This window comes from Camellia sinensis, chromosome 14 (assembly GCF_055761805.1).
Source record: "Camellia sinensis isolate YWXY chromosome 14, ASM5576180v1, whole genome shotgun sequence".
Lineage (NCBI taxonomy): Eukaryota > Viridiplantae > Streptophyta > Magnoliopsida > Ericales > Theaceae > Camellia > Camellia sinensis.
In genome coordinates this window covers 12,321,920-12,348,316 of record NC_138974.1, presented here as the reverse complement: position 1 = coordinate 12,348,316, position 26,397 = coordinate 12,321,920, and the positions used below count along the sequence as shown (strand labels likewise).

General features: G+C 43.4%; 1 protein-coding gene across 1 annotated transcript; it reads right to left on the bottom strand.

Moving 5' to 3' along the window:
- Positions 1-1,665: 1,665 nt before the first annotated feature.
- On the bottom strand, positions 1,666-26,397 carry LOC114316857 (gamma-tocopherol methyltransferase, chloroplastic). The gene is made up of 6 exons (XM_028263536.2): positions 25,952-26,397; positions 4,676-4,845; positions 2,948-3,052; positions 2,601-2,804; positions 2,101-2,203; positions 1,666-2,010 (listed from the first exon to the last, which is right to left on the bottom strand). Exons 1-5 carry the CDS (start codon positions 26,361-26,363, stop codon positions 2,105-2,107), a joined length of 990 nt encoding a protein of 329 aa, XP_028119337.1. The 5' UTR covers positions 26,364-26,397; the 3' UTR covers positions 1,666-2,010; positions 2,101-2,104.

Genomic DNA, 26,397 nt, shown 5'->3' with positions numbered 1-26,397 from the left:
AATATCGTTTAATTAAAACCGGCTGCTATGAAGAATGAATAATGCCTCTGCTCTCATGAGTCATACCCCCAGTTTAAGGTGAGTACACAATGAAATCTATTGAAGATTTTATTACGCATGTATAGACTGACTATGCATTTTTGTGGGGGAGTATTTGAAAAAAAAATGTGACAATTGTTGCTTTTGTTTTCATTTTTATATTTATTTTTTCTAAACTCGAACAATGATCATTAGGTGAATCATTTAGTGATTTTAAAATTTGAGTAATGAGAAAGACTCAAAAACTGTGATCTAAGACTCAAATGTTGATTAAAAAAATGAACAATTCAAATCTTAATATTATTTTAGTCCGTTATTATGATAATTTGAATTGTTCATTTTTTCAAATCCTATGTACAAATTAGTTATGAGAAAAATTAGATTGATAAGATAATTATAACTACATTATTTCATCATATATATTTATCTTAAAAAAATAGACGATAAGTATAATTTTAAAAATAATCCACAATTTTTTTTATATATAAAATCACATAATTATAATTACTAAATTAATATAATTCTGTTTATGAATAATTTACAAATAACAAATAAACAAATTAAATAATTTTATGGTATATCTACACCCCCACAAAGCCTCCAACTCACACAGTGGATTGGGAAGAATTCTCCCCTTACTATAAATAGGACAATAAAAGACTAATATATCTGAATTTACTTTTTGTAGAAAGGAAATGGCGACTGATTCTCCTTTGGTCACACATTCTTGTTGGGTTTCTCTATTACATCTATTCCTCTTTTCTACTCAGTCCATTTCTCTTTGGCTTTTTCTTCGGTTCTTTTCATTTTCTTTGTCGTCGACTATGAAGCACCGACACTTCAACATAGGTACCGTAGTCATGTCAGACACGTTTGGGATACAGAGATGGCAGAGACATGCTAGAACAAGAATTCGAGACATACCATGTGACGCGTCTATTTTTTTTTTTTTTTTTTCATGGGACACGGCAAGAACATGCGAAGTTACCACGGCTCTAATTTTAATTTTTCAAAGCTAAAATAAAAGGCTAAAGATAAAACAAAAGGGAAGAGAGGGTCGTCTTGGTAATTACATCTTCGGAACAAAAGCTTTATTGTTGTGACTTGTCTAATGATTCGTAACTTAATTTAAAGGCTCTTTCTTTTTATGGCAATGAGCCCTAGTATTCAGCTGGAGGCTGTGGTAATGAAATTAATACAACCATTCTCAATTGATTGTGAGGCATTCATCCTGTTCACATGATTTGCCATGGCATTGATTGATTAATATATTTAACGAAGCTATTTCAATAATTCCTAAGAAAGAGGTTGATTTGGAGGTGTTGCAATGAAAGCTTAGGGCTTGGTTACAAATATATATATATATATATATATGTGAATTTAATATATATGGGCTTAAGAAAGAAGAAAATAGCGTATATGGCTGTGCAAAAAATTATAAAATTAAAATGTTCAAATGTTAATTTTGTTCTTATTTTTTCTAAAAAAATAGTAACATATCCCCTATTGCTTAGGACACGATCACATAGTGCTCCGGAACCACCAAATAAAACTTATAAATGAGAGATGTTGATCTCTTAGTGGATCAATCGAGCAGCAAGAAGAGAGATAACTACTAGCACAACAAGAACAAAAATACACCTATGCTTCATTTTGATCGGTCAAGTCTTAATTTTATTCACTACAAAACCGGACCTTATGTCTACCAGAATCTGGTGGGCCTCTACGAGGTTCCAAAGAGATGAGTATAGAAATAAGTGATAGGACTACAATTATTACATACCACCCGAGTAACGGTAGCCAAAACATCCATGATTGGTCTCCTTGCCTCTTCGTTGTCGCACATCTTTCTTTATCTCTTTCCTAATTATTCAGGTTTTCGACATGTGATGATAGCGAACTTGATTAAACCCTTCCTATATCCTTGGATCATCAATGGCATCACCAACGCCCCTTTTATGGTTTTCCATCCTGATCAAGTTATCCAGTCGGGAATGTAAAACAAGGCACAAAAAAAGTGGCAACAAGAAGATACCAAATGCATTCCATAAAACAACCTACCACTTCACAGCAATGATATGAAGCCGTTCCATGTCAATGCTGACCTTATCACAGCCGGCCAAAATGGGGCAACATACTGGGACCAATCCTCTGCCTTGATATCCTGCAACGAGAAAGTTCGTCACGAATTCGTCGTCTTGCATACATACATACATATATATATATATATATATAAGCAATAGTCGTGCAGTCAAAAAATCAAATTGATTTAATCTATTAGGGAGTTAGGTTGACTATTTTTCAACACATCCAATTATGACAGGACATGATAACACAGAAAATAAGAGAGTCAGTTATATATAAGACCATGTATAGAAGTATCATGTTTGAATTTATATAGATCGGAGTGTTATGAGCATGAGATTCATGGTTTTTCTTTTATCTTAATTTTTGTGGACTTCATGTACTTGCTCACTTTTTTAATAAATTTCTTTTGTTGCTGATAAATATATATATATATATATATATATAAAATATTGGTCAACTGAAGAAGTTAATACCTCAAGAGAGAGGGATTGAAGTAATTTTACATAATCAGAAGTAGAACACCAGGCCGGAAGATAATAAGCATCACAAATCTTCTTCAATAGAGCCGTCTCATCTGGCCGCAAAGATTCCTCAGAAGGGGAGAGGTCCCTATGGCACCAAGTTACTATTATAATCGTACCTCCAGGTGCTGCTACTCGAGCCAACTCATTAACGAACTATCAGTATGAGAGAGTATAATGTGAGACAACAAAATCAAATACCCATAAAAGCAGTACAAAAATCAAGAACTTAGGTTTGATGACTTGGATTTGAGGTATCGATCATAGTAACAGAGGAGTAAGAGTGAGAGATAAAGAACCTTTGCTTTGTCAGGCATGTGTTCTCCACTCTCCATGGACCATACCAGATCAAATTGTGCACCAGGAAATGGTTGATTTAGAGCATCTGCAACTTGGAAGGAAACCTGCAAATCGCTCCCCTTGGTCACACAAAATCATCCATGGCTAGCATTTATTGTCTAAAAGTCAAGAAAATAAATTAGCGAATTGCACTAACGGTCCCTATAGTTTGGGGCTCGTGTCACTTTGGTCCTTCACTTTTCAATTGTGACACATTTAATTCTAAATTTTGAATTTTGTTCTAAATAAGGACAATTGAATATACCATTACTTAATTTCAAGGGTAAAATCATCAATTTGATAAAATATAAACTAATTTGACAAACATAAATGTCAAAAAAATTTTTTTTGAATTTTTAAAAATTATTTCTACCCGCCAAAGACAAAATTATGTAAAATTAATAAATCTTTTAGATATTTATTTATTTATTTATTTATTTTAACAAATTAATTTTTATTATATGATTGGATGATGATCATGTAATGGATGATTGTTAGGATTTTAACGTGTAATCGATATATTTAATATATGAAATGTTTTTAGTTTTGAAATTTTTGATTTAATTGATTGGTTTAATAATGATATCAAAATTGTCGCCATATTTGACTTTTGGAAAAATGGAAACTCATTTAATGAAAATAAAAACGACCACCCATTATATGATCATCATCCAAACACATAATAGGAAGAAAAAAATGGTAAAATAAATAAATATATAAAAGATTTATCAATTTTACATTATTTTATCTTTAGTGGGTAAAAATAATTTTTAAAAATTTAAAATACTTTTGATATTTATTTTTGTCAAATTAGTTTATATTTTATCAAATTGATGATTTTGCCCTTGAAATTAAGCAACGGGATCTTCAATTGTCTTTATTTGAAATAAGATTCAAAATTTAAGATCAAATGTGTCACAATTAAAAAGTCAGGGACCAAAGTGACATAAGTTCCAAACTATAAGGACTGTTAGTGTAATTCACCCAAAATAAAATAGAATAGAGACAGGAACAATTTGCCCAATGAGTTCCATCAGATGTGTCTAAGAAAAACCAGTGAGAAACTAAAATCAATATAATAATATGATTGAACAATTAAACCACAGATTATATGTGCACCTGCAATGAAATGAATAATCATAATTGTCATAGTGATTTTTTCCCCCACACCAAGATAACAACAGTTCAGATAACTAAATTTTATCTTTCAAAGGCGGCATTCTATGACAAATCTTATGGGATTGTTGATTTTCAGTCATAATTGTAGCACGGAAATCAGAGATATCGCACAGAAATACTTGAAAATATCAACCTCCCCTGAGGCTCGGGTGAGCATTGCTTATTCCATGCAATAGTTTTCTTCTCCTATTCTAAGAAAGTGAAAGAATGATAAACTATACTCTTAACTAGGACCAAATGGAATTTTCAAACCCATGCACCAGCCAAACTTCAACAGAATAATTTAAATGATGCAGATAACATCTACTCCAAGAGGTAAGTAAGATTTCATAAAACGAATAATTTAAATGATGCAGACAACATATACTCCATGGAGGTAGGTGAGATACCGTAATCTCATAGACTGAGGTCAACTGAAATTTAGGTACACTAAGGGTTTCCATTACCTTCCCTTGCTCATTTTCAAAAAACAGCTAGAAAGTGGAAAGCATAATAAAGCTCACACAAACCTTGCTGGCTAATCCTTGGGAAGTGGCAAGACCTTCAGCCATTTGGGCTTGGACGGGTCTCAGGGTGATGCCTTGGCATTGGGCCTCATATTTCCTAGCTAGATATCTAGAACTGCCTCCAATTCCACATCCAACATCAACAATACTCTTAGGTCTCTTCATTGGATTCTCTGCAAACCAATTCATCGAGACATTAAAATATAAAGAAAAGAAACATGTAGAAGGTAACCTCCATTCACAAATAGGCATATGAGAGAAACACATATACACATACACGGCGAGAGAGAGAGAGAGAGAGCTTCTAATAATGAGACAAGCAACACTTCCCATCCACTAAACTTCACCAAACCTTTTCCCTACGGAATTTACAAACTCAGATAATGTAGAGCGCCACAAAGCTACATAATGACTAGAAACAAACGAAGAAAAATACAATGAGAACAAAATGAATCCTATCAAGAATGACCAAATTCTAATTTCGGCATAAATTAGTTCAAACATTGGATTAGATTTTTCTAAGAAATTCTTAGTTTATTTATATTTGACAATATAATAAATTCTTACTATTTTTTTGGTCCAAGCAACATCAGGTGAGGGGAAAAAAAAACAAAAGAAAATACCAAAACAGAACAGCAAAGCAAGTTGGAACATCAACGCTAAAAAAGAAAACTATCCCACTTCACAGCCTGGGAGATCAAGCTCCAAAATCTCTCTCAGATGATCAGGGATGGTAAAATGAAAGACCAGACAAGAAGTAACAACCCATACTTGGCTGAAACCGCCACCCAATTGGCTGCTCCATTGGCTCACCTATAAACCATACAAGCTTGATAAAAGACCTAGTGTAAATTGGATACAAGAAATGTATTTTGGTTAAGTTATAGATAGAAGTATTTAATATAGCAGTAGTTCAGTCTTTAGGGTTTTGTTCTTCTCGTACCATGTTGGATCACCATCTCAAACCTACTCTCTCTCTCTCTCTCTTCGAGGTAATCATCTGGTTCTTCTTCCATTCTAGTGCATCACCATCGCAAACTAGTGGCAACCTCAGTGGGAATTTCTTCTCTTGAATTGAATCAAATCCATCAAGTTGTTCTCTACATCGTTTGTCACGACCCCAAACCGCCCCTAGTAGTTTGGTGCCGTGAGGGCCGGTAATCCGAGATTACCGAAGGCCAACTCTCGAAATTCACACACAATCAGAGTATAATTTATGGGGCTTACAAGTGCGGAAGCAATAATCTAAAATACAAGTGGTCCATAAGAGCAGTGCATAAGTCAAATGAAATGGCATACATCTTTACATAGCTTTACAACTTGAATACATATAGAAATGAAGTATAAAAATATATATTACATCTTAACAAAAGGGCTTCTCAAGCCGACATGTTCAAATACGAAAGCTTCAAGATTGCCGACATCCTCACTGCCGACATAACATGCATACAAAACACACATCTCGGCGTAGCCGACTTCTTGCTTGATACCTACATATATACATAGGGAGGGTGAGCTTGGATACTCAGTGAATGGTATAAGTAATAAAGGGGTTAAATGAATGATTCCCGAGGTCTTTGTCAAAACAATACATAATACATCATTGTCAAAACCATACTTATCATAGCTTGTATAAAACATGAGATAAATCTTGTTCATCAACCAAATCTTGGTCTTTCAAAACTTACATACTTAACATGTGTGCTACTAATGCTTATAGTCTCTTAGCACGTACGGACTTCACATGTGTGCTACTAATACTTATAGTCCCCTAGCACGTACGGACTTCACATATGTGCTACTAATGCTTAAAGTCCCTTAGCACGTACGGACTTCACATGTGTGCTACTAATGCTTAAAGTCCCCTAGCACGTACGGACTTGTGCCACAATTGCTTAAAGTCCCCTGGCACGTTCACATATGTGCTACTAATGCTTATAGTCCCCTAGCACGTGCGGACTTTCAAAGATTGTCATCAAAACAAAGCTTACTTGATACATTGCCATCCAAATATACATGATACATAAAATGGGGATATCATTCATGCTTAACAAATACTTTTATCAAAACAAGTCAAAGCTTTATCAAAACGTTATAACATAACTTTATTAGAAATACCACTCACTTAGTTCTTGGGACGTCGGGATCAAGGCAAGGGTCCAAGTCCTACAAACACATGGCAAAGCATACTAAACATACTTCTCAAAACAGGTCTCACATGCATGCAAATGATCTCGGGAAAACATGCTGGCAGTCAAAACACTGTTTTACATGTCAGGAAGACATGCTGGGTACCAACCAGGTCTTTGCCGAGGCCCCACACCTCCTGGCCGAGGTGTGGCTACCTAGGCTTCGGCATGCGGCTGCACGCCGAGGTGCGCACAAAACAAACTGAGAGTGTAAGTGATCATGCAAGGTAGGCCAAGGTGAGATACGATGCTTAGCCTAAGTGTGAGGTCTAGGTAAGAGTGATCTCGGCGACTACACTTCGGGAAGTGAGTCTGGAGATCTGGGTTTCCACCCGTAAAGAACAGGAAGAATATGAACATGAAGATCATGAAAAACATGAATGCTAAAATCATAACTTTATTATAAAAATCTGGGATTTCATGCTATGAGTTCGAAAACATGGACCTGGGTACCCATGCTTGAAAATCATGTGAAAACAAACACAAAATCATGGATCTTGGCATGAGCCTTCGGATCAAAACATGACTTTTCTTGAAGAACACATGAATGCCATTTTCTCTTTCTAAAACTGAACTTCAAAGCAATGCATGGCTTACAAATCATATTCAATCATGCAATGCAATAACATAAACATAAAGAACAACATGAGCGGATCAAGAATCTAACCTTAGAACACGGATCTAACGGTTCGATCTCAAGGAATCAAGCTTAGAAATCCACTCTCTCTCAAGAACTCTTCTCCCTCTTCTAGAGCTTCTCTCTCCTCTCCAAAACAAGTATAGGAACAAATGATGGGTTTCTCTCTCTGCCGGCTGACTTAACTCTCAGCTCGGACACGTGGCAACGGCTGGTTGGTTCTCCTCAAAAAGGTAATAGATTGACAAGACAAGACTATGACAAAGTGTATCCAACAAGCTACTCGGTATGGCACTCCGGCAAGTGGTGACATTGGCTAAGGACAAGGCTTCGGCAACTAAGGTGACAATGATCTCGGCCAGGGAGGACGACACTTGACTAAGCTGTGCCACAACTTGGCCTAGATGTGCCACACCTCGGTCTAGGTCATACCACTCCAGGACAAGATCGCTCAGGTGCAAAGGTAACATCTCGGCCTAGATGATACACATCTCGGCCTTGGTGACTCACACCTCGGCCTAGATAATGCCATCTCGGTCAATAGGTCAGGGTGAAGGTGGAGGTCAAACGAAGGGGTTCCAAGATACTTCTAGACTGAAGATGACCTCGGCTTGGAATGATTTAGGCATAACATGACCTAGGCTTGGTATGACTTCGGCTAACATAACCTAGGCTTGAGACACCAAGGAAGGAAACAAGCATGCACACAACACTTAGGCAAATCGCATAGACATCAAAACAAGGCATGGATCTTACCTAGGCAAAACAAGTCATAAACATGCAAATACAAGCTTAACGAGTCATAATCATACCAATGTTCATGAACATGACTAAGACATAAATGTGGGTTGTTACATCGTTCACATCACAGCCTCCTTTGTTCGCACAAACTGTCTGAATCAAAGCTCTGACCCGCCCCAATACAACCCATCTATGGCCAGCATTAATCACACACCAGTGGATCTGCAATTCAAATTCAGACTAGTTGAAGGCAATTCAGACTACATTTGTCACGGCTCAACACGACCCAAGGAACTTTAACTTGGATTTCTCCTATTATCTAGACATGTATGAGGACACCAAGACACACATTCAGACTCCACTGTTAACCACTTCATCTACTTATCTCACTCGGGTCACAGGGATGTCAAAACCTCATGTCACTTTTGACATGTGAAGTTTGTGTTGTTAGGAAGGACATTGGAATAATTATATGTCTTAAATTTACAGTTCCTAGCTCAAGCAATGTTTCACCTTCCTCAGTGCAGCCTATGATTGAGCAGTTACAGCCTATGCTTGTATCTTTTTCCTTAACTTCGTCCTTTGTTTCTACAATGTCCTCTATACATCCAGGTTTGCAAGGTTCCTATGCATCTGGTCTCTAACCCACTGCATGGATATTAGATTCTGACTCCTCTCATTACAAGACACCTAACTTATCCACTCTAAGTAATTATCTTTCTTCCTCTTCTCCTGTTATTATTTTTACTGCAAATGGTTCTTCTATAGTCAGTTCTTCCATCTTCAGCCACTTCTTTGTCTATGACCTTGTTTGCTATTATTAGAGTGCATTACATGTGCGCATTACAAAATTTTGAATAGACAAAAAAAAATTTGAACAGAGAGAAGGAAAAAAAAATCCAACAGCTAGCATAACAGATGTTTGGAACACAAAAATTTGATGAGGAGGTTAGTGAGAAACCAGTTTTTTGCCAGCTCCCCTCTTTTATGCTTTTTAATTAAATAAATAATCATGTCCTAAAAATTCTCTCTCTCTCTCTCTCTCTCTCTCCCTCTCCCTCTCCCCTATCCTTTTGTTCTCATGTCATCATTGTCCTGATCAAGTAGTCACCAGCTCATTGCCTTCCACAGTTGTAGTGACATCAAGGCATGTAAAAAATCTCTCTCCCTCTTTATCTTTCTGTCTGTCCGCTCAATTTATTTTTCCAATCATAGCCCTTAACAATACTTTACCATAGCACATAGCAGTCAACAACTCCACCATCTGCTCTTTGGCAAGGAAAATACCAGCAGCACAGCCAGTGCTCACATGACTCAATTAAAACAGAAAAGCCAAAAATGTTTTCTAAAAGGATTAATAAACAGAAGGACGACTCACTGATGCGTAATGAAGAAATAAGCAAGTTATTGACCACGTGAAACTTGGGAACAAATCGAGATAAAAAGACCCAGACTGTTGTTAAATTTTTTCTTTTTTTTTTTTTTTTTTTTTTTTTTGAACAAGGTTAAATTTCTTCATTAGAACCACCACAAATCAGCCTAAAATTTCTATATTCAAGTACTTAAAAGATTGTAGTACCTAATTTACAATCTGTTTGGGAATAATAAATTATTTGTTGATTTAAGAGAGAGAGAGAGAGAGAGAGAAGAGGAGAAAATAATAGTTTTATCGAAGGGAAAATAAAATAAAAGGTATTCCTATCTCATTTGGATAGCCCACATAAAGGAAATGAAACCAAACTGCTACAGGTTATATTACCAAAATAAATTTTTATGTTTTAGTTTCCATACAATTTTGATATTATAAATTAAGATTGTGCTTCTCTCAAGTTTAGAACTTGAGGGGCCAGTGGGACTCGCCAATGGTCTTGATTTGATGATCCGAAACGTTCATTTTGTAGGGTCTTAAATTTATATCTGTTAAATATTGTATAGACAAATAGAGAGCATTGTATATTGAATTGATATATTAAATCTGTATTGAATGTTATGTTGAGCTCTCTCCTTTATAGAGGAGAGGGAGAACAATTACAAACCGAAAGTAAAAACACAAACCAAACAACATTATTAAAGGTACATTATTAAAGGTTTGACAGCTAATATATATACTAATATATACTAACAGCCCCCCTCAAACTCAAGGAGGATAAACATTAACCAACTTGAGTTTGGAGAGAGTAACAAAACGTGAAAATAAACTAAAGATAAAAGAGGATAGGAGACACTGTATGGTCGTGTCGGACTGCTGTAGAGGACACTGTATGGTCGTGTCAGACCGTTGTTGAAGACACTGTGTGGTCGTGTCGGACCGTTGCAGGAGCTAACCAGAATCAATGTCGGAACAGTTTATGAGGTCATGCTAGACCGATGTAGCAAATACTGTGTGGTCGTGTCAGACCGTTGGAAAAGCTAACCGAAATCAATGTCGAGATAATTTACAGGGTCATGCCGGACCGATGTAAGAGACACTGTGTGGTCGTGTCAGACCGTTGGAGAATACACTGTATGTTCATGTATATATAGGTTGCCTAAAGATATACATATATATATATATATATCGAGCCCTCAAAAGGCACGCCCAATACATCAAAAAGCGTGCCTGACACTGTGATGTCGAGCGGCACGCGATGCGCGTGTCTGCCTTGGCTTGCGCACCCAGTTTGTCGTTTCAAAAGTTGCATTGTCTATATAACCGAGGCTGAGGCTGAGGCTGAGGTTGTGCAAAACAAACCAGCTAAAACCTCTTCGTTCTCAAACACTCTGCAACCAACCCTTCTTCATTCTCAAACACTCTGCAACCAACCTTTTCTGACATTACCAGTCTGAAATCTCTGCTTCTCTGAAACACTCTGTTTCTCTGAAACTGAAACACTCAGCAACCCCCTGCTTGTACTACCTCTGATATGGCATCTTCTTCCCGTGGTCCTCTCACCCTTTTTCCAGACTTGAATGAGGCCACAATAGAGAGAACTGGTTTGACCGCCCTTGAATCGCGACCAAACGCCCCTGGACCAAGCGTCCCTGTGTTTGCTCTGTTGAACTTTCCGATGCTGTCAGTAGAACAAATAATGGCAGCTCAATCGGATATTGAGGCTAACCATTATACGTTGAAGTCATGTGTGGAGACCATGACGGCGGTCACGAACTTGTCTCACCGGCTTCAAAATAGAACAAGTGAGGTACAGCAGTTAAATGCCCAACTGGCTCTGCTCCAGCGCATGTATAAGGATGCGCAAGCAGAGATATGTCTGCTGAAGGTGGAAAACAAAGAGCTGAAACGGAAGGCCACCGTTATGTTCCGATTCGGAGGGCCGCCATATGCTGCATTTGAGGAGCAGCGGGGAGGCAACTCGCTCGGCGGCGTGGGAAGCACTGAGGCAGAGCCAGCCAGAGTCGCCCAAGAGGAAGGCAAAAGGAAGAGACCGGGGACGGAGGTGAGGAAGTGAGATCGGCTTTTTGTGGTGGTTGTGGGTTGGTGGTGGTGTTGTTGTTGTCCTTTTTTTTTTTTTTTTTTTGTTGTTGTTGTTGTTGTGGTTTTGGTGTTTGTGTGGAATGAAAACGAGTTGGTGGTGAAGAATTTTTATTTAATTTTTTTTTAAGAAAGATAAAAGAAAATAAATAAAGTGGTAAACAAATATGAAGATATGATGAGAGGTGGGTGGCACAAGCTGGATGAATATTTTATGTATTGGCCCTCGGGGTGGAGGACAAAGAAGAGACAGCATGTGTTGGTTTTTGAGCTAAGGGAGGCACACACAAAAATAAAATAAAAGAATGATGATGAGAATGGGTAGTGGGTGGGTGGATGAGTAAAGGGAGAGAGAAAAAGCTGTTTGAGCGAGAGAGTGGGTTGTGGTGCAAACAAGGATGTAAAAGAAAATAAAGAAAGTGGGGCAATGGGTAATAAAGATATATTTGAGAGAAAAAGGTGAACACAAGTGGAAAATAAAGTGGCTGAGTATTAAACAAAAAGTTAACACAAGTGGGTAATAGAGTGGCTAAGTATTATTTGAGAGAAAAAGGTTAACACAAGTTGAACGGCAGTGGTGGTTCTAAGACCAACAAGGACCTTCGCACTGGAGTTGCTCTATGCGCATGCGCCGCCTTTCTCGGCCACATCGACGGGTTGCGCGAGCTTGGTCACTGCTTTCAAGACGGCTACGGCGTGCGCCAGAACATCGTCGAGGGCCGCCGATTCCACGTTAGCCACGAGCCGGATGTTGTGGCGGAGACTAGCATGGAGAGCACGGCGGTGGAGTAGCTGGTGGTGGAGTAGCCGGAGGGGGAGTGGCCGGTGGTAGAGCTGAAACCGGCGAAGCGGACACCACAGGAGGTGTGGCCGGAGATTGACCTCCAACGCGGGCGACGACAATGTAGATAAAAGCTACAACATAGACGGACCTGTGATCCATATCCACGGCCTCACTGGTGTGAAGGTGTTGATTATTCCTTCAGAGAGACAAGAGTTTAGTTCAGTTATGGAATTTGTGGCAACGGAGTGAAGGTATGTGCAGAGGTCCGGCGGGCGGCTAAGGCGAGGCTGCCGCCCTCCGGTGAAGCGAAATTACTAGGTTCTTAACGTAGCTCTGATACCATGTTAAATATTGTATAGACAAATAGAGAGCATTGTATATTGAATTGATATATTAAATTTGTATTGAATGTTATGTTGGGCTCTCTCCTTTATAGAGGAGAGGGAGAACAATTACAACTGAAAGTAGAAGTACAAACCAAACAACATTATTAAAGGTACATTATTAAAGGTTTGACAGCTAATATATATACTAATATATACTGACAATATCATCCATAAAAAAAATTAAGTGAATCCATCATAACTTTTTTTTTATTTTACCATGTTTTTTTGGATGGTTTAATTTGAAAAACATATTTGTCGTCGTCAATTTTTTCAAAGATAAATGTGATAAAATGAATGGATTACGATTATCAAATCGATTTAATTTTTTTCATAAATGATATACACTCGAGGCCTACAAAATAAACGATTTAAATTATCAAAATGGACCAATGGTGAGCCCACGAACCCCTCAATTTTTCTCAGGTTCAAAGTCTAACCCAATAATTATAATACGTTAACAATTACCCATTTCTTTTCTCTCCCAAATTATCGACTTTGGAAATATTAATTTTAAGAGAAATAATTTCACTCACTCTGTTTAGGAACAAGGAGGGAAAAGAAATGAAATGAGCATATAAATCTGGAGAGAAAAAGAAAAGAAGACAAAAGATTATTGAGAGGGAGATTTATGATCTGGATTGGGCCGTGGTAATGACCGGACAAATTGTGGGCCGAACACATTTTGGGCCGCGGTGGCCTGGGCCTATCTAGAAGGGATTTTCGCTCGGTAATGGCAAAGGGCGTGTGGAACCGAGCTACTCGGACTTGGTACGGAAGCCGGTCAAGTGAGGGTTCGGCTGAAATGTCCGCAACCTCACAGGGTTCCACGGTTCGTGCGTTGCTCGGTCGCAAGACGCGCACCCGTGGCTCGGCATGAAGGCCTTTGGTTAACCGGCATGCCCTACTTCAAGCTCGGCTTTGCCGGAATGCACCCAAGCTCGGCTTTTACGGATCTCGGTTATTAGAGCATTTGGGTGTGAAGTGCAGTATAGCCGTTGATAGCCGAGAAGCTGCAGCCCGGCTGCCGAGCTCCCAGTAGAGTGGGCTGGCAGTATGGTTAGGTGTTGTTCATGAAGATTTGTGCTGACAGATGGGATAGCAACACTACGTGTTGAGAGACTAATGGGAGTAGATTTAGGGCGGAGAAGGTATTTAAGCAAGTCTGCGCCCCCATGCTGAGGCAGATCAACATTTGGTGAGACTTACACAAAACACTCAATCCTCTCTCTCTCTCTCTATCCCTATGTGTGCCTAACTTGATCGTCGGAGGGGTATTCCGGCTACACACCGCCGGGTAGCTCACCGCCGTTGTGCTTGCAGGTCGATCGGACAGACAGGAGCTTGGAAGAAAGGAATACGGGCTTGCCTAAATATTTGCTCCCCGTACAATTGGCGCCGTCTGTGGGAAACTTGACAGACAAAACCTTGTCTTCCAGGCTCATCTGATCGCCGTCCATGGCGAATGACAACGAGATTCCGTTGTCTGCCATCGACGGAGTTACCCCGGAGTCAGGCAGACGGAGAGAAGGGCATCCCACCATCATTCCTCCGATGGCGGACCTGGAGACTTCCCCAGGAGGACATTCAAGAGATGTGCGGGATAAGCGCGGAAGAAGCTTTGGTCATTCACGGAGTCCAGACGGTCACCGGCGGCGAAGAGAATCGCACGTCAGACGATTGGAACACAAACTAAGGGACCAAGACGCCATCATCCGGCAAATGGCGGCGGAGATGGAGGATCTTAAGCGGAATCTCAAAGGGAAGGGTGTAGCTAGAGTGGAGGACCACAGTGAGCACACCCAACCATGTCGTTCAGGCAGTCAGAGCCAGCGGCGTACTCCGTCCATCTCAATCACCAGAAGTTACAAGGTTGGAGATTTTGACGCGCACGTAGAGAAGTCTAGCGCGCAAGATAGCACCTATCAACCCTCACGTCCGCCGACGACGTCGAGGTATTCTTATTCCGCTCATTCAGAGGATTTACGGGTAGTCTTGAAGGAACGGGCTCGCCGGCAGGAGGCTCAGAGGGTGCCAGCGTTCCAGCGGCTATCCTATGGGGTTCACGCCAGTGAAAAGGTCGGAATGCCTCCACCCCGCCTCGCTGCGCCCCTCCTTTTAGACACAGACTTGGCGAGGCTGAGCGCTACTCCTTTCTCCTTAGAAATAGAAACAACACCGCTTCCGACAGGGTTCCACCAGCCAAAATTCACGCTCTACGACGGGAAAACCGATCCTTATATGCATGTAAGCCACTTCCGACAGGTCATGGCCGGACATTGGCGAAATGATGCCCTTATGTGCCTTATCTTCCCGTCAAGCTTTGGCGAGCTGGGCTTGAAATGGTTTGAGAGGCTGCCGGAGGGGAGCATAGAAAGGTGGCATCAGTTGGCGGAAGCCTTTGTAACGCGCTTCAAAACCAACACCAAAACGCCGAAAGAAGTTGACCACCTTCTCAGTGTCAAGATGGAGTCGAGCAACACGCTCAAGGCATACAACTCCAGATACTGGGAAACCTTCAACGAGATCTTGGATTGCCTGGTCAACCTTGCAATCACGCAGTATAAGCGTGGTCTCCCGGTCGGACATAGACTGCGGGACTCGCTTACTATGCACCAGCTGACATCCATGGGCCAATTAATGCAACGCATCAACGAGCACATCTGAGTAGAAGATGATGCGGCAGCATCTACCGCGAAGGCAACTCCGGTAGGAATAGACAAGAGGTCGGCTGGCAAGGTGCACGCGGTCGGACACGAGATCAACCGTTCAAATGATCGCGCTGAGGAATCTGACCGGGGTTCAAATCGTCGGAACCGGGGTAGGGGTCGACGAAATGACCGCGATGAATACCCTCGCGACGACGTAGCTGATGCGAACAGAAGGTTGAAAGCCAGGACAGGCATCACCACGGTCTTTAAGATTCCAATTTATCGCATACTTAGTGAAATCCGGGACGAGGATTATGTCCAGTTTCCTACTAAGCTAGGCGATGCGCAGAAGGGTTTCAATCCACGGTACCGCTGCACATTTCACCGAGAGCGCGGCCACCGGACAGAGGACTGTTTGCCTTTGAGGCAACACTTGGAAGAGTTAGTCGCAGCCGAACACCTGGACCTTTACATTGACGGGGGTGTGAAGGCAAATCAAGCCCCGGTTGATCCGCGCGGACCGGATGACTTGGAGGCACCCCCACAGGGCATTGTTAATGTTATCCACGGCATTGTGGAACCGACGCGTGTATGTGAACTCCGAGGTATGATCAAGAAAGCGGAGCACATGAGGGAAGTTCTGTCGGTCCAGCCCGCAATCAAAAGGGGCAAAACCGAAGAAAAAGACGTGATCAGTTTCTCCATAAGGGACCTAGAGCGCATTCAGGTGCCGCACAACGATGCCCTAGTGGTCACACTCCGCGTCAAAGAATTCGATGTCAAGCGAATCTTGATCGATCAGGGAAGCTCGGTCGAGATCACGTATTACGACGCGTTCAAACAGCTCAAGCTCCAGGATTCAGACTTGGCTCCGGCAACGTTGCCACTAGTTGGTTTCAACTCACAACCTGAGTGGCCTTTGGGAAAGATTATTCTGCCGGTCAAAGCGGGATCCGTGGTCAAGCAAGTGGAGTTCTGGGTATTGCAAGTGTCGTCCACATACAACCTAATCCTTGAAAGAGGATGACTTCACGCTATGCAGGCCGTAACGTCGACCTACCACTAGGTGATGAGATTCTCTTCAGCTATGGGGGCAATCGAGGAAGTTTGGGGCGATCAAGTCATGTCGAAGCAATGCTTCGTGGCAGTCAACGGGAGCCGGGCTGCCAAAGGCTTCGTCCAAATGATTGAGGGACCGGAAGACCGGGGAGTCCTTGACGATGTGGGCACCAAGGCGGAGGACAAGGCCGTTGAAGAATTGGTAGAAGTTTGAATTGATACAGAGAGTCCGGACAGGTTCTTCTTGCTCGGCTCAAGCCTTACCGCACAAGAAAGGACCGAGATGGTTAAGTTTTTGATGGCCAATATCGAAGTCTTCGCATGGTCGCCTTATGACATGCTTGGCCTCGATCCGAGTTTTATTTGCCATCACCCAAACGTTTTCCCTGGAGCCAAGCCGGTCATTCAGCGAACAAGGAGATCAGCGTTGCATCACGCTGAGGTCGTTGCAGAGGAAATGAAGAACTTGCTTGAGGCACGAGCTATTCAGGAAGTGCACTACCCTCGGTGGATTTCAAACACGGTTGTTGTACCAAAGAAGAATGGGAAGTGGCGAGTTTGTGTCGACTATAAGACCGTCAACCGAGCTTGCCCTAAAGACAGTTTTCCATTGCCCAGAATAGACCAACTCGTGGACTTAACGGCTGGATATAATAAGCTCAGTTTCTTGGATGCCTACCGCGGTTATCATCAGATTGCCATGCATGGCCTCGACCGCGAGATCACCTCCTTCACTACACCAAGGGGACTCTTCTGCTACCGAGTCATGCCTTTTGGTTTGAAGAACCCCGGGGCAACTTTTCAAAGGATGGTGACCAAGATGTTCGCTCCTCTGCTAGGCCGGACAATGGAGGCTTATATAGATGATATGGTGGTTAAGAGCCAGCATCAAGCAGACCGCTTGTCCGACTTGGCCGAGATGTTTGCCATTCTCAAACAACACAAGCTACGCCTGAATGCGTCCAAGTGTGCCTTTGGCGTGGGATCCGAAAAATTCTTAGGCTTCCTAGTCACGAACCGAGGCATCGAGGCAGACCCCACACAAATCAGAGCCATCCAAGAATTAAAGCAGCCTAGCTCGGCTAAGGACGTGCAGCATTTGGCCGGAATGGCCGCGCTTAACCGATTTATAAGCCGGTCATCAGATCGCTGCCGTCCTTTCTCTCAAGCTCTGAAATCCAAGTTCTCATTGGATGAAGAATGTGACCGGGCTTTGGCCGAACTCAAGCAGTATTTGTCTTCAGCGCCCCTGTTGGTCACACCGAAGCCTGGCGAAGAACTCTACCTTTATCTGGCCGTTTCTCAGCACGCGGTCAGTGCGGTGCTTGTCCGGTCAAAAAGAATCAAGCACCTCCCCATCTTTTACGTCAGCAAAACCTTGCTACCGGCAGAGTCGAGGTACTTACCGCTGGAAAAACTTGCACTGGCATTGATGATGGCCTCTAGGAAGTTGGCGTACTATTTCCATGCTCATACCATCATCATTTTGACCGAGTTCCCCCTCAAAACTTTGTTCGAACGGGCGGATTTCTCCGGTCGAATTCTCAAGTGGGCAGTCGAACTGGGACAGTTTGACGTCAAGTTTCAGCCATGCACTGCCATAAAAGCCCAGACATTGGCAGACTTCGTTGCCGAATTCTCACATGTAACTCATCCGGTATGCCCGGCGGATATTGCCGCGGCAGATGAGGAGGTGAATGCAGGCCAGACCGCAATAACACAGCTAGGTGATGACGGCGACGCGGAACTTGCGCGCCCCACTGAAGAACCTTCATTTAGTACAGTACCACAGCCCGGCGATGCGATGACGGAGTCGGGTATCACCGACCAACCTGCTCCGACCGATGTCGTATCACCAAAGGGGGAAGAAATGGAACCATACAGCACGGAACCTGTAGCCGGCATAATACTGCAACCCGGCGATTCGCCTACGGACTTAGGCATTACGGATCAACTTGCTGAGTCCGGCGCCGAATCGCCGAAGGGGGCTGAAATGGAACCGCCCAGCACAGAACTTGACGCCGAACAGCCGAACAACCGTAATCCCATCAACCTCCAAGCCTCTCGGGACCCTTCAGACTGTTGGAAGCTCTTTGTTGGCGAAATGTGAAAACTTTTTGTTGATGGAGCCTCGAACCGTCACGGTACCGGGCTAGGTATAGTTCTGATTTCGCCTGACGGGCTGACTATCGAACATTCCATCACCTTCGGATTCCCTGCCTCAAACAACAAGGCTGAGTATGAAACGCTTTTGGCCGGACTCAAGAGCGCGCTTCAGATTCACGCATCCAAGCTGATGGTTTACAGTGATTCCCAGCTTATGGTTAACCAAGTTTCAAGGGTTTACGAAGCAAAGGATGATAGAATGATGAAGTATCAGGCTCTGGTCAGAGACCACATCAAGCGATTCCAGGCAATAAGGGTCCAACAAATCGGCCGAGAAGAAAACGGCCGAGCAGATGAATTGGCCGGCCTTGCTTCCATGGTCGATAGCACATCTCCCAACTGTCTCCTGATTGAATTCCTTCCGCGGCCCAGCATTGAGGAGACCGGGCAGACAAACATACTCTGCGCTGAGCTAGGTCCGTCATGGATGGACCCTATTATCCTCTTTCTTAGAGACCGGACCCTTCCAGCCGAGAAGAAGGAATCACATAAAGTCCGGGTGAAATCAGAGCTATTTTGGCTCTCTCCGTCAGGCGCTTTATACAAGAAGTCTTTTACCGGTCCTTATCTAAAGTGTGTGCACCCAAGCAACGTGGACGCCTTCCTGTACGAAATTCACGAAGGCATCTGTGGCAGTCACATAGGGGGCAGATCTTTGGCCTACCGAGCTATTTCGCAAGGCTACTGGTGGCCGTGCATGCAAGCCGACGCACAGAAGTATGTTCGCAAGTGTGAGAAGTGCCAGAAGTTTGCCCACCAAATTCACCAACCAGCCAGAGAACTTCTTCCCCTCACTAGCCCTTGGCCCTTTGCGATATGGGGGCTCGATATAGTGGGACCACTCCCAACTGCACCAGGCAACCGGAAGTTCTTCATCGCTGCCACAGACTACTTCACCAAATGGGTTGAAGCAGAGCCTTTGGCAACAATCAAAGAGAAAGACATCAAGCGGTTTGTCTGGCAGAACGTGGTAACGCGGTTTGGCGTCCCAAAAATTCTGATCTCCGATAACGGCACGCAATTTGACGGTCGCCTATTCAGAGGATTTTGTGAAGATTTGAAAATTGAATTCTACAACTCTACCCTGGCTTACCCACAGTCCAATGGTCAAGCCGAAGCATCAAACAAGACCATCCTTGATGGGTTGAAGAAGAGGCTTGAGAAAGCCAAGGGAAAATGGGCCGAGGAACTCCCCAACGTCCTTTGGACATACCGAACAATCCCGCGGTGATCTACCGGGGAAACACCTTTTGCTTTGGCATATGGCATGGAGGCGGTCATACCTTTGGAAGTTGGAATGCCTACCCTTAAAAGTGAAAGTTTTGAGCCAGAGCTGAACGCTGAAGCCATTGCCCTGGAATTGGACCTCGTGGAAGAACACCGAGAAAAGGCTCTCATCCATATGGCCGCCTACCAACAAGAGCTCTCAAGGAAATACAACAAAACGGTGCACCCCAGACCGTTCAAAGTAGGTGACTGGGTCTTGAGGAAGGTCATGGACAATACCCTGGTGCCAGGTGAAGGCAAACTAGGGGCAAACTGGGAAGGACCCTACAAGATAATCGGTCTGGCAGGCAAGGGGGCATACCACTTGGAGGACCTGGAAGGCAGAGGAATACCCCGGCCATGGAATGCGGCCAACCTCAAACTGTACTATTTTTAGCTTTTGTTTTCTTTTTGTGCAAAGGAATTTTTTGCCTTACACTTCAGAATGTAATATTCTTTTTGTCAATATATAGAAGTGTCTCATCTTTGTCTTAGCATTCTGATTGTTCATTATCGATTGATATTCTCAACCGAGATGTTTTATTCCAGTTGACTTTGATTTTAAAACCGAGATGATTTACTCTGGTTCATTGAGTTGATGTTTTGCTCAACTTTCAGATTCTCAACCGTGATGTCTTACTCCGGTTGAATGAGTTGATGGTTTGCTCAACTTTCAGATTCTCAACCGTGATGTTTATTTCGATTGAATGAGTTGATGTTTTGCTCAACTTTTAGATGCTCAACCGAGATGTTTATTCCGGTTGAATGAGTTGATGTTTTGCTCAGCTTTTAGATGCTCAACCGAGATGTTTATTTCGGTTGAATGAGTTGATGTTTTGCTCAACTCTTAGACTCTCAACCGAGATGTTTACTCCGGTTGAATGAGTTGATGTTTTGCTCAACTCTTAGACTCTCAACCGAGATGTTTACTCCGGTTGAATGAGTTGATGTTTTGCTCAACTCTTAGACTCTGAACCGAGATGTTTACTCCGGTTGAATGAGTTGAAGTTCTGCTCAACTCTGAGACTCTCAACCGAGATGTTTATTCCGGTTGAATGCGTTGATGATTTGCTCAACTTTTAGTTTAAAACCGAGATGTTTTATTCCGGTCGAAGGAATTGATGATTTATTTAACTTCGTAATACTTTAACCGCGATGTTTTATTCCGGTTACTCAAGTTGGTTAGTCTTGCCAAGGTATTTTGTTCGGTTGAACCTATTTCGCTTAAAGACCGTACAAACACTTGAAGGAAATTGAGTTTTTTCATTGATGTGAAAAGTAATTACAAGAGGAGGGGCGGATAGCCCGGTTACATGTGCAAGCCAAAAAAGAAGACCAAGAAAACTAAGCTAGGGGGGAAAGGTTAGAGAATTCGTCCTCGGTTACCTCCAGGTTGATTGTTGCTGTTTGATCTTGGGCACCGGGCTGTTCCGGATGGTTCTCTTGTTGGGCATTACCCTCGGCCTCTTTTTCTCCTTCTTCCTTGGCCTCAGCCTGCAATGCAGCGAAGATATCGTTGGCATATGGCACAAGGTAAGTCAGCAAGAAGACAGCTGGGGGAGAGGCAAATATGTCGGTCCCAAGTCCTTGGCCGAGTTGTTCATAAGCAGTCTTCCAACCCGCCTTGAAGTAGATATCTTGGGTGGCATGAACCTGCTTTGTGTAGCTCTCCTCGGCCTCCTTGAAGCTGGCATTATTGGCGTCCTCCAAATCCTTCTCCCTTGATTGTTTCAATGCCTCCAGCTTGGCCTTTATTGTATCTCTTTCCTGCTTGGCGGCACCGAGCTGGCCGAGCAATTTGTCGTTGTCCGCATTTGCGATTTGAAGAGAAGACTTGGCCCGCCCGAGCTCGGTTTGGAGGCTGGTAACCTGACTGGCAGAGTCATTGGCCTTCTGCCACAGTCGGTGAATTCGCTCCATGACCAAGTGTTGCTTCTGGATGGCCTGCAAGAAGAAAGCTTGATCAGAGAAGAAACCGTGCAAACACTTGTGAAAATTTGAGTAGAAGATTTGATTCAGAAGTTTGAGATTCTTACCCTAGTCATGGACTTGACCGCTGACTTCACCAACCGGGTGTCAGGCACGTGGTCGCTCCAACCACGTCGCTCGGTAGGAGAAGGGCCTTGAAGAGGTCAAAAGCGAGCAGATGCTCTTTGTCGCCTTTGATTGAAGCCGTTGCCGGGATATCCTTGCCCCGGTGTTTGAGTTGGGGCCTCCATGCCGGTGTTGGGTCGACGGTGATGGCAGGTTGCTCGGTGCTGAGCACGGTCACTAGCTCGACAGAAGGGTCTGCACGAGGCCTTTTGCCAACCCGGCGTGTGTCTCTGCTGGCTTGACCGGCAGCAGGAGAAGCCAAGGCAACCACGGTCCCACTGGATTGGCCGGCAGCAGGTGAGCAGGTTTGGATGCTCGGGATCTCGGTGGAGGTTGCTGTGAGTAGGTTCTTGATACGGCTTCTCTTCGCCATTACTTCTGCCTCGGTTAAACGGATGAAGGGGACGTCTGGCAGTGTGGGATCTGGAGGAGGTGATGGAGCACGAAGAAAGTCTGCGACCTTACTCCAGCGTGGAGCTGAGTACCGGTATGTTGGAGTGTAGCCGAGGAGCTCGTTACAATCCCGGTTGCGGTAACGAAGCACGGTCCTTATGGCTGCTTCGTTGGGGTAGTGGTAGTTGGCTTGCAAGGCTTGGATCGCTGCAAAGAAAAGAAAAGTGTCTAAGTACAGAACATTAAAGAAAGATAAATTGACCGAGCAGTTGGCACGGCTTACATGTCTCGCCGAAGTTCTTGCTAATGAACCAGCCCGGTACGTCGGCTGTTTCATAGTTACCAGACACCCAAAAGAAATCGTCATCGTGTAAGTCCTTGTCTGGGGTGCCGGTCACTATTTTTTTCTTTGCCCGGTCAAATTTTTAAGTAATAGGTGAAGCCATCGCCCGTGTGCCCAAGGGTGTACTGACGGAGTATCTTGGCTAAACCTAAGTTGGTTCCTAGCCAGTTGTTCAACTCGTGGACCCCGTTGATTATTCGGTAAGTGTTTGTTGAGACTTGAGTGGGTGCTAGCCCGGTGCGGCGCAAGAATTCGGTCAGTAGTGGGTTGACCGGGAAGCAGAGGCCTCCTTCAATGATGGATAGCACGGTGAAGGGGCACTAGTCTAATCTACCACAAGGGGTTGTCTCAATCTCGCTGAGCTCTAGGTGGACGTCGGTCGGGATACCATACTCTTCCCGGAATACGGCCAGGGAAGCCGGAGTATCAACAAGGAAGCGGAAGCGCCCCAAGTGTAACCGGCTGATTTAGTTCGGCTGAGGTGGTTTGGCACAGACTGGTGTTTAATGGCTGCTCGGTCTTTGAGAGCCTCAATATTGGTCTGTGGTCCCCTTGGACTCTGCAGGAAAATGAGGGTAAGTGTAAGCGGAAGCGCGGTCGCGCAAAAGGAGCTTAACTTTAGCTCGGTCATGAAGAGTGCCAGACCACCTCGGTCGCAAAGGCAAACCAAGGAGCTCGGTCACTCAAGCGAACCAGTTGTTAGCCCAGTCGAGCGGCCAAGTCCTCTGTTTACCTCGATTTTTACTAAGGTTTTGGGCAAACTTGTAAGTTGCTCGGTCTTAATATTTTTTGGGATCAAAAGAAGACCTGGAGCCCAGTACACCCCAGATCTTCAGGTGTTCATCAGGGAAGATGAAGAACAACAACGAGTGCAAGGGGCATGGGAGGGTTTTGGGGGCCTATACCCTAAAATCTATGGATTATGTTCCCTAAAGCGTGGAATAACAAATGAAATAGCAACAAAGAGCTCGAAGGACTTACCAGAGTAGAGGCAGATGCAGTTCCTTCAAGCACAAACACAGAGGAAGGGCGAGAATGAAGGCTTGGCGTGGGCACTGCAGCTTCAAGACGCTTAGAATGGAAGAGAGTCAGTAAGAATGAAATGAAGACAGATTGGGCATGTCTATAGGCCCAAGGAACCGCCAAAAATTTTGAATACGAGGGGACGTCAAGGTTGGTTGCTTGAGGCCAATCAACGCACAACACGTGTCCCTATTGACGGCGGCGTCAGTATTGAAGAGACAGGATGGTGAATCGAGGCGTCGACCGGGCAAGTTTTGAAGATAGGTATGTCAACTAACCCGGTCACCGTCTTGCAAACTGAGAACCGAGGAAGTGTTACCCCGATCAGAACAGGTAATCCCGGTCACGCTTGCGCGGACGGAATTAAGGGGCAATTGAGAGAGATATTTATGATCTGGATTGGGCCGTGGTAATGACCGGACAAATTGTGGGCCGAACACATTTGGGCCGCGGTGGCCTGGGCCTATCCAGAAGGGATTTTTGCTCGGTAATGGCAAACGGCGTGTGGAACCGAGCTACTCGAACTTGGTACGAAAGCCGGTCAAGTGAGGGTTCGGCTGAGATGTGCACAGCCTTACAGGGTTCCACGGTTCATGCATTGCTCGGTCAGAAGACACGCACCCGTGGCTCGGCATGAAGGCCTTTGGTTAACCGGCATGCCCTGCTTCAAGCTCGGCTTTGCCGGAATGCACCCGAGCTCGGCTTTTACGGAGCTTGGTTATTAGAGCATTTGGGTGTGAAGTGCAGTATAGCCGTTAATAGCCGAGAAGCTGCAGCCCGGCTGCCGAGCTCCCAGTAGAGTGGGCTGGCAGTATGGTTAGGTGTTGTTCAACAAGATTTGTGTTGACAGATGGGATAGCAGCACCACGTGTTAAGAGACTAATGGGAGTAGATTTAGGGCGCAGAAGGTATTTAAGCAAGTCTGCGCCCCCATGCTGAGGCAGATCAACATTTGGTGAGACTTACACAAAACACTCAATCCTCTCTCTGTCTCTCTATCCCTATGTGTGCCTAACTTGATCGTCGGAGGGATATTCCGGCCACACACCGCCGAGTAGCTCACCACCGTTGTGCTCGCAGGTCGATCGGACAAACAGGAGCTTGGAAGAAAGGAATACGGACTTGCCTGAATATTTGCTTCCCGTACAATTATATTTTCTCTTCCTTCTGCTTGGATAAATAAATAGGAGAGAAAATAAGAGAAGACATAATTATTTCTCACCCACCTTGAAAAAAAAAAAAAAAAAAAAAACTTTTATAGAAGACAATTTTATTTTTATTTTTATTTCTTCCATATTTAAAGGGTACTTTTGGTATTACAAAAAATAATTTAATGTTTTTTTTTTGTCTTTTTCAATCTCTCTCCATGGAGAGATTCATTTTGAAGATAATAAAATTCTCTACATTTCTTCCCATTTTATCACATATTCCCCCTCTTTAGAGGGTATCCAACCCTTACTCAGACTTTACTTCAAATTTAAATTTGATGAAACATGCCCACTTTTCTACTCTAACCTTAGCATCAAATCCATATGAAATGAGGGAGAGTTACTTTTTTTTCATCAAATCAAGGAGTGCCTTATCTTTTTATCAAATTTGTACTTTGTTCGGAACGAATTAGGATAAAAATTTACTCTTACCGGATGACTGGCCAAATTGATGAAACCTGTTGTTGGAATGCATCATATCATATCGTATCATATCAAGCTTTTCATCAAATTTTTACTTGTACTGGGTTTGGAACGAATTAGGATAAAAATTTACTCTTACCGGACCGACTGGCCAAATTGATGAAACCAATTGGAGTGCATCATATCATATCACATCATATCAAACTTTCCATCAAATTTTTACATGGAAATTTTGAGTTACTAATCCAAAACATGGTTCTTCCCAAATCACCTAATCCTTGTGCTGTCAATTTCTCTTTACTATTACTCTTATCTTTAATGATAAAAATCAGTGATTAGAACGCAGTAAAATGGTCCAGTTAGAGGCACACCAGGTTTGAACAAAACAATCACTGAAAAGATTAGAATTTCTGTTTATTTAAAAAAAAAATCAAATAAGAAATAAATTACCTGGAACACCGGCGAATCGGAGAGCCTCTTCGATCATACGGATCTGAGCGGAGCGATGATCGGAAAGTAGGGAATCGGTGGTGGTGGTAGAGGCGGCGTTAGGGTCGTAGAAGCCGTGGTGCATGTGGTCTCCCCATATGTTCTCCCACAACCCCGATGATTCGTCGTAGAACTCAGCAATCCCTTTCTGGAGCTGGAGCTTACCTTCCTCCTCAGCCTCAGCCTCTGTGTACACCGCACCTTTCGTCGACGCACTCGCTCTTGAAACTGAAAGCTTCATCCTCTTCTTCTTCCAGAGTCCTATTGATGGCGCCGGTGGTCCCTGAGACAGCGGCGGAGTAGGACCCACACCGACCACTGCGGGGGCAGTTGGGAGGTGAGATGTGGTGCAGTTGTAGGAGCCACTTATCATGTTTAACAAAACTTCCTTCGTACTCCAGGATGGA

What these genes read in the sequence shown, in the direction of transcription:
- LOC114316857 (XM_028263536.2), bottom strand. Translation starts at nt 26,363, where the DNA reads ATGATAAGTGGCTCCTACAACTGCACCACATCTCACCTCCCAACTGCC. An exon ending in CCCAAGGATTAGCCAGCAAG is followed by an intron (nt 3,053 to 4,675) that starts GTTTGTGTGAGC and finishes AGCGATTTGCAG; the next exon opens with GTTTCCTTCCAAGTTGCAGA. An exon ending in TTCAATCCCTCTCTCTTGAG is followed by an intron (nt 2,204 to 2,600) that starts GTATTAACTTCT and finishes TTCTCGTTGCAG; the next exon opens with GATATCAAGGCAGAGGATTG.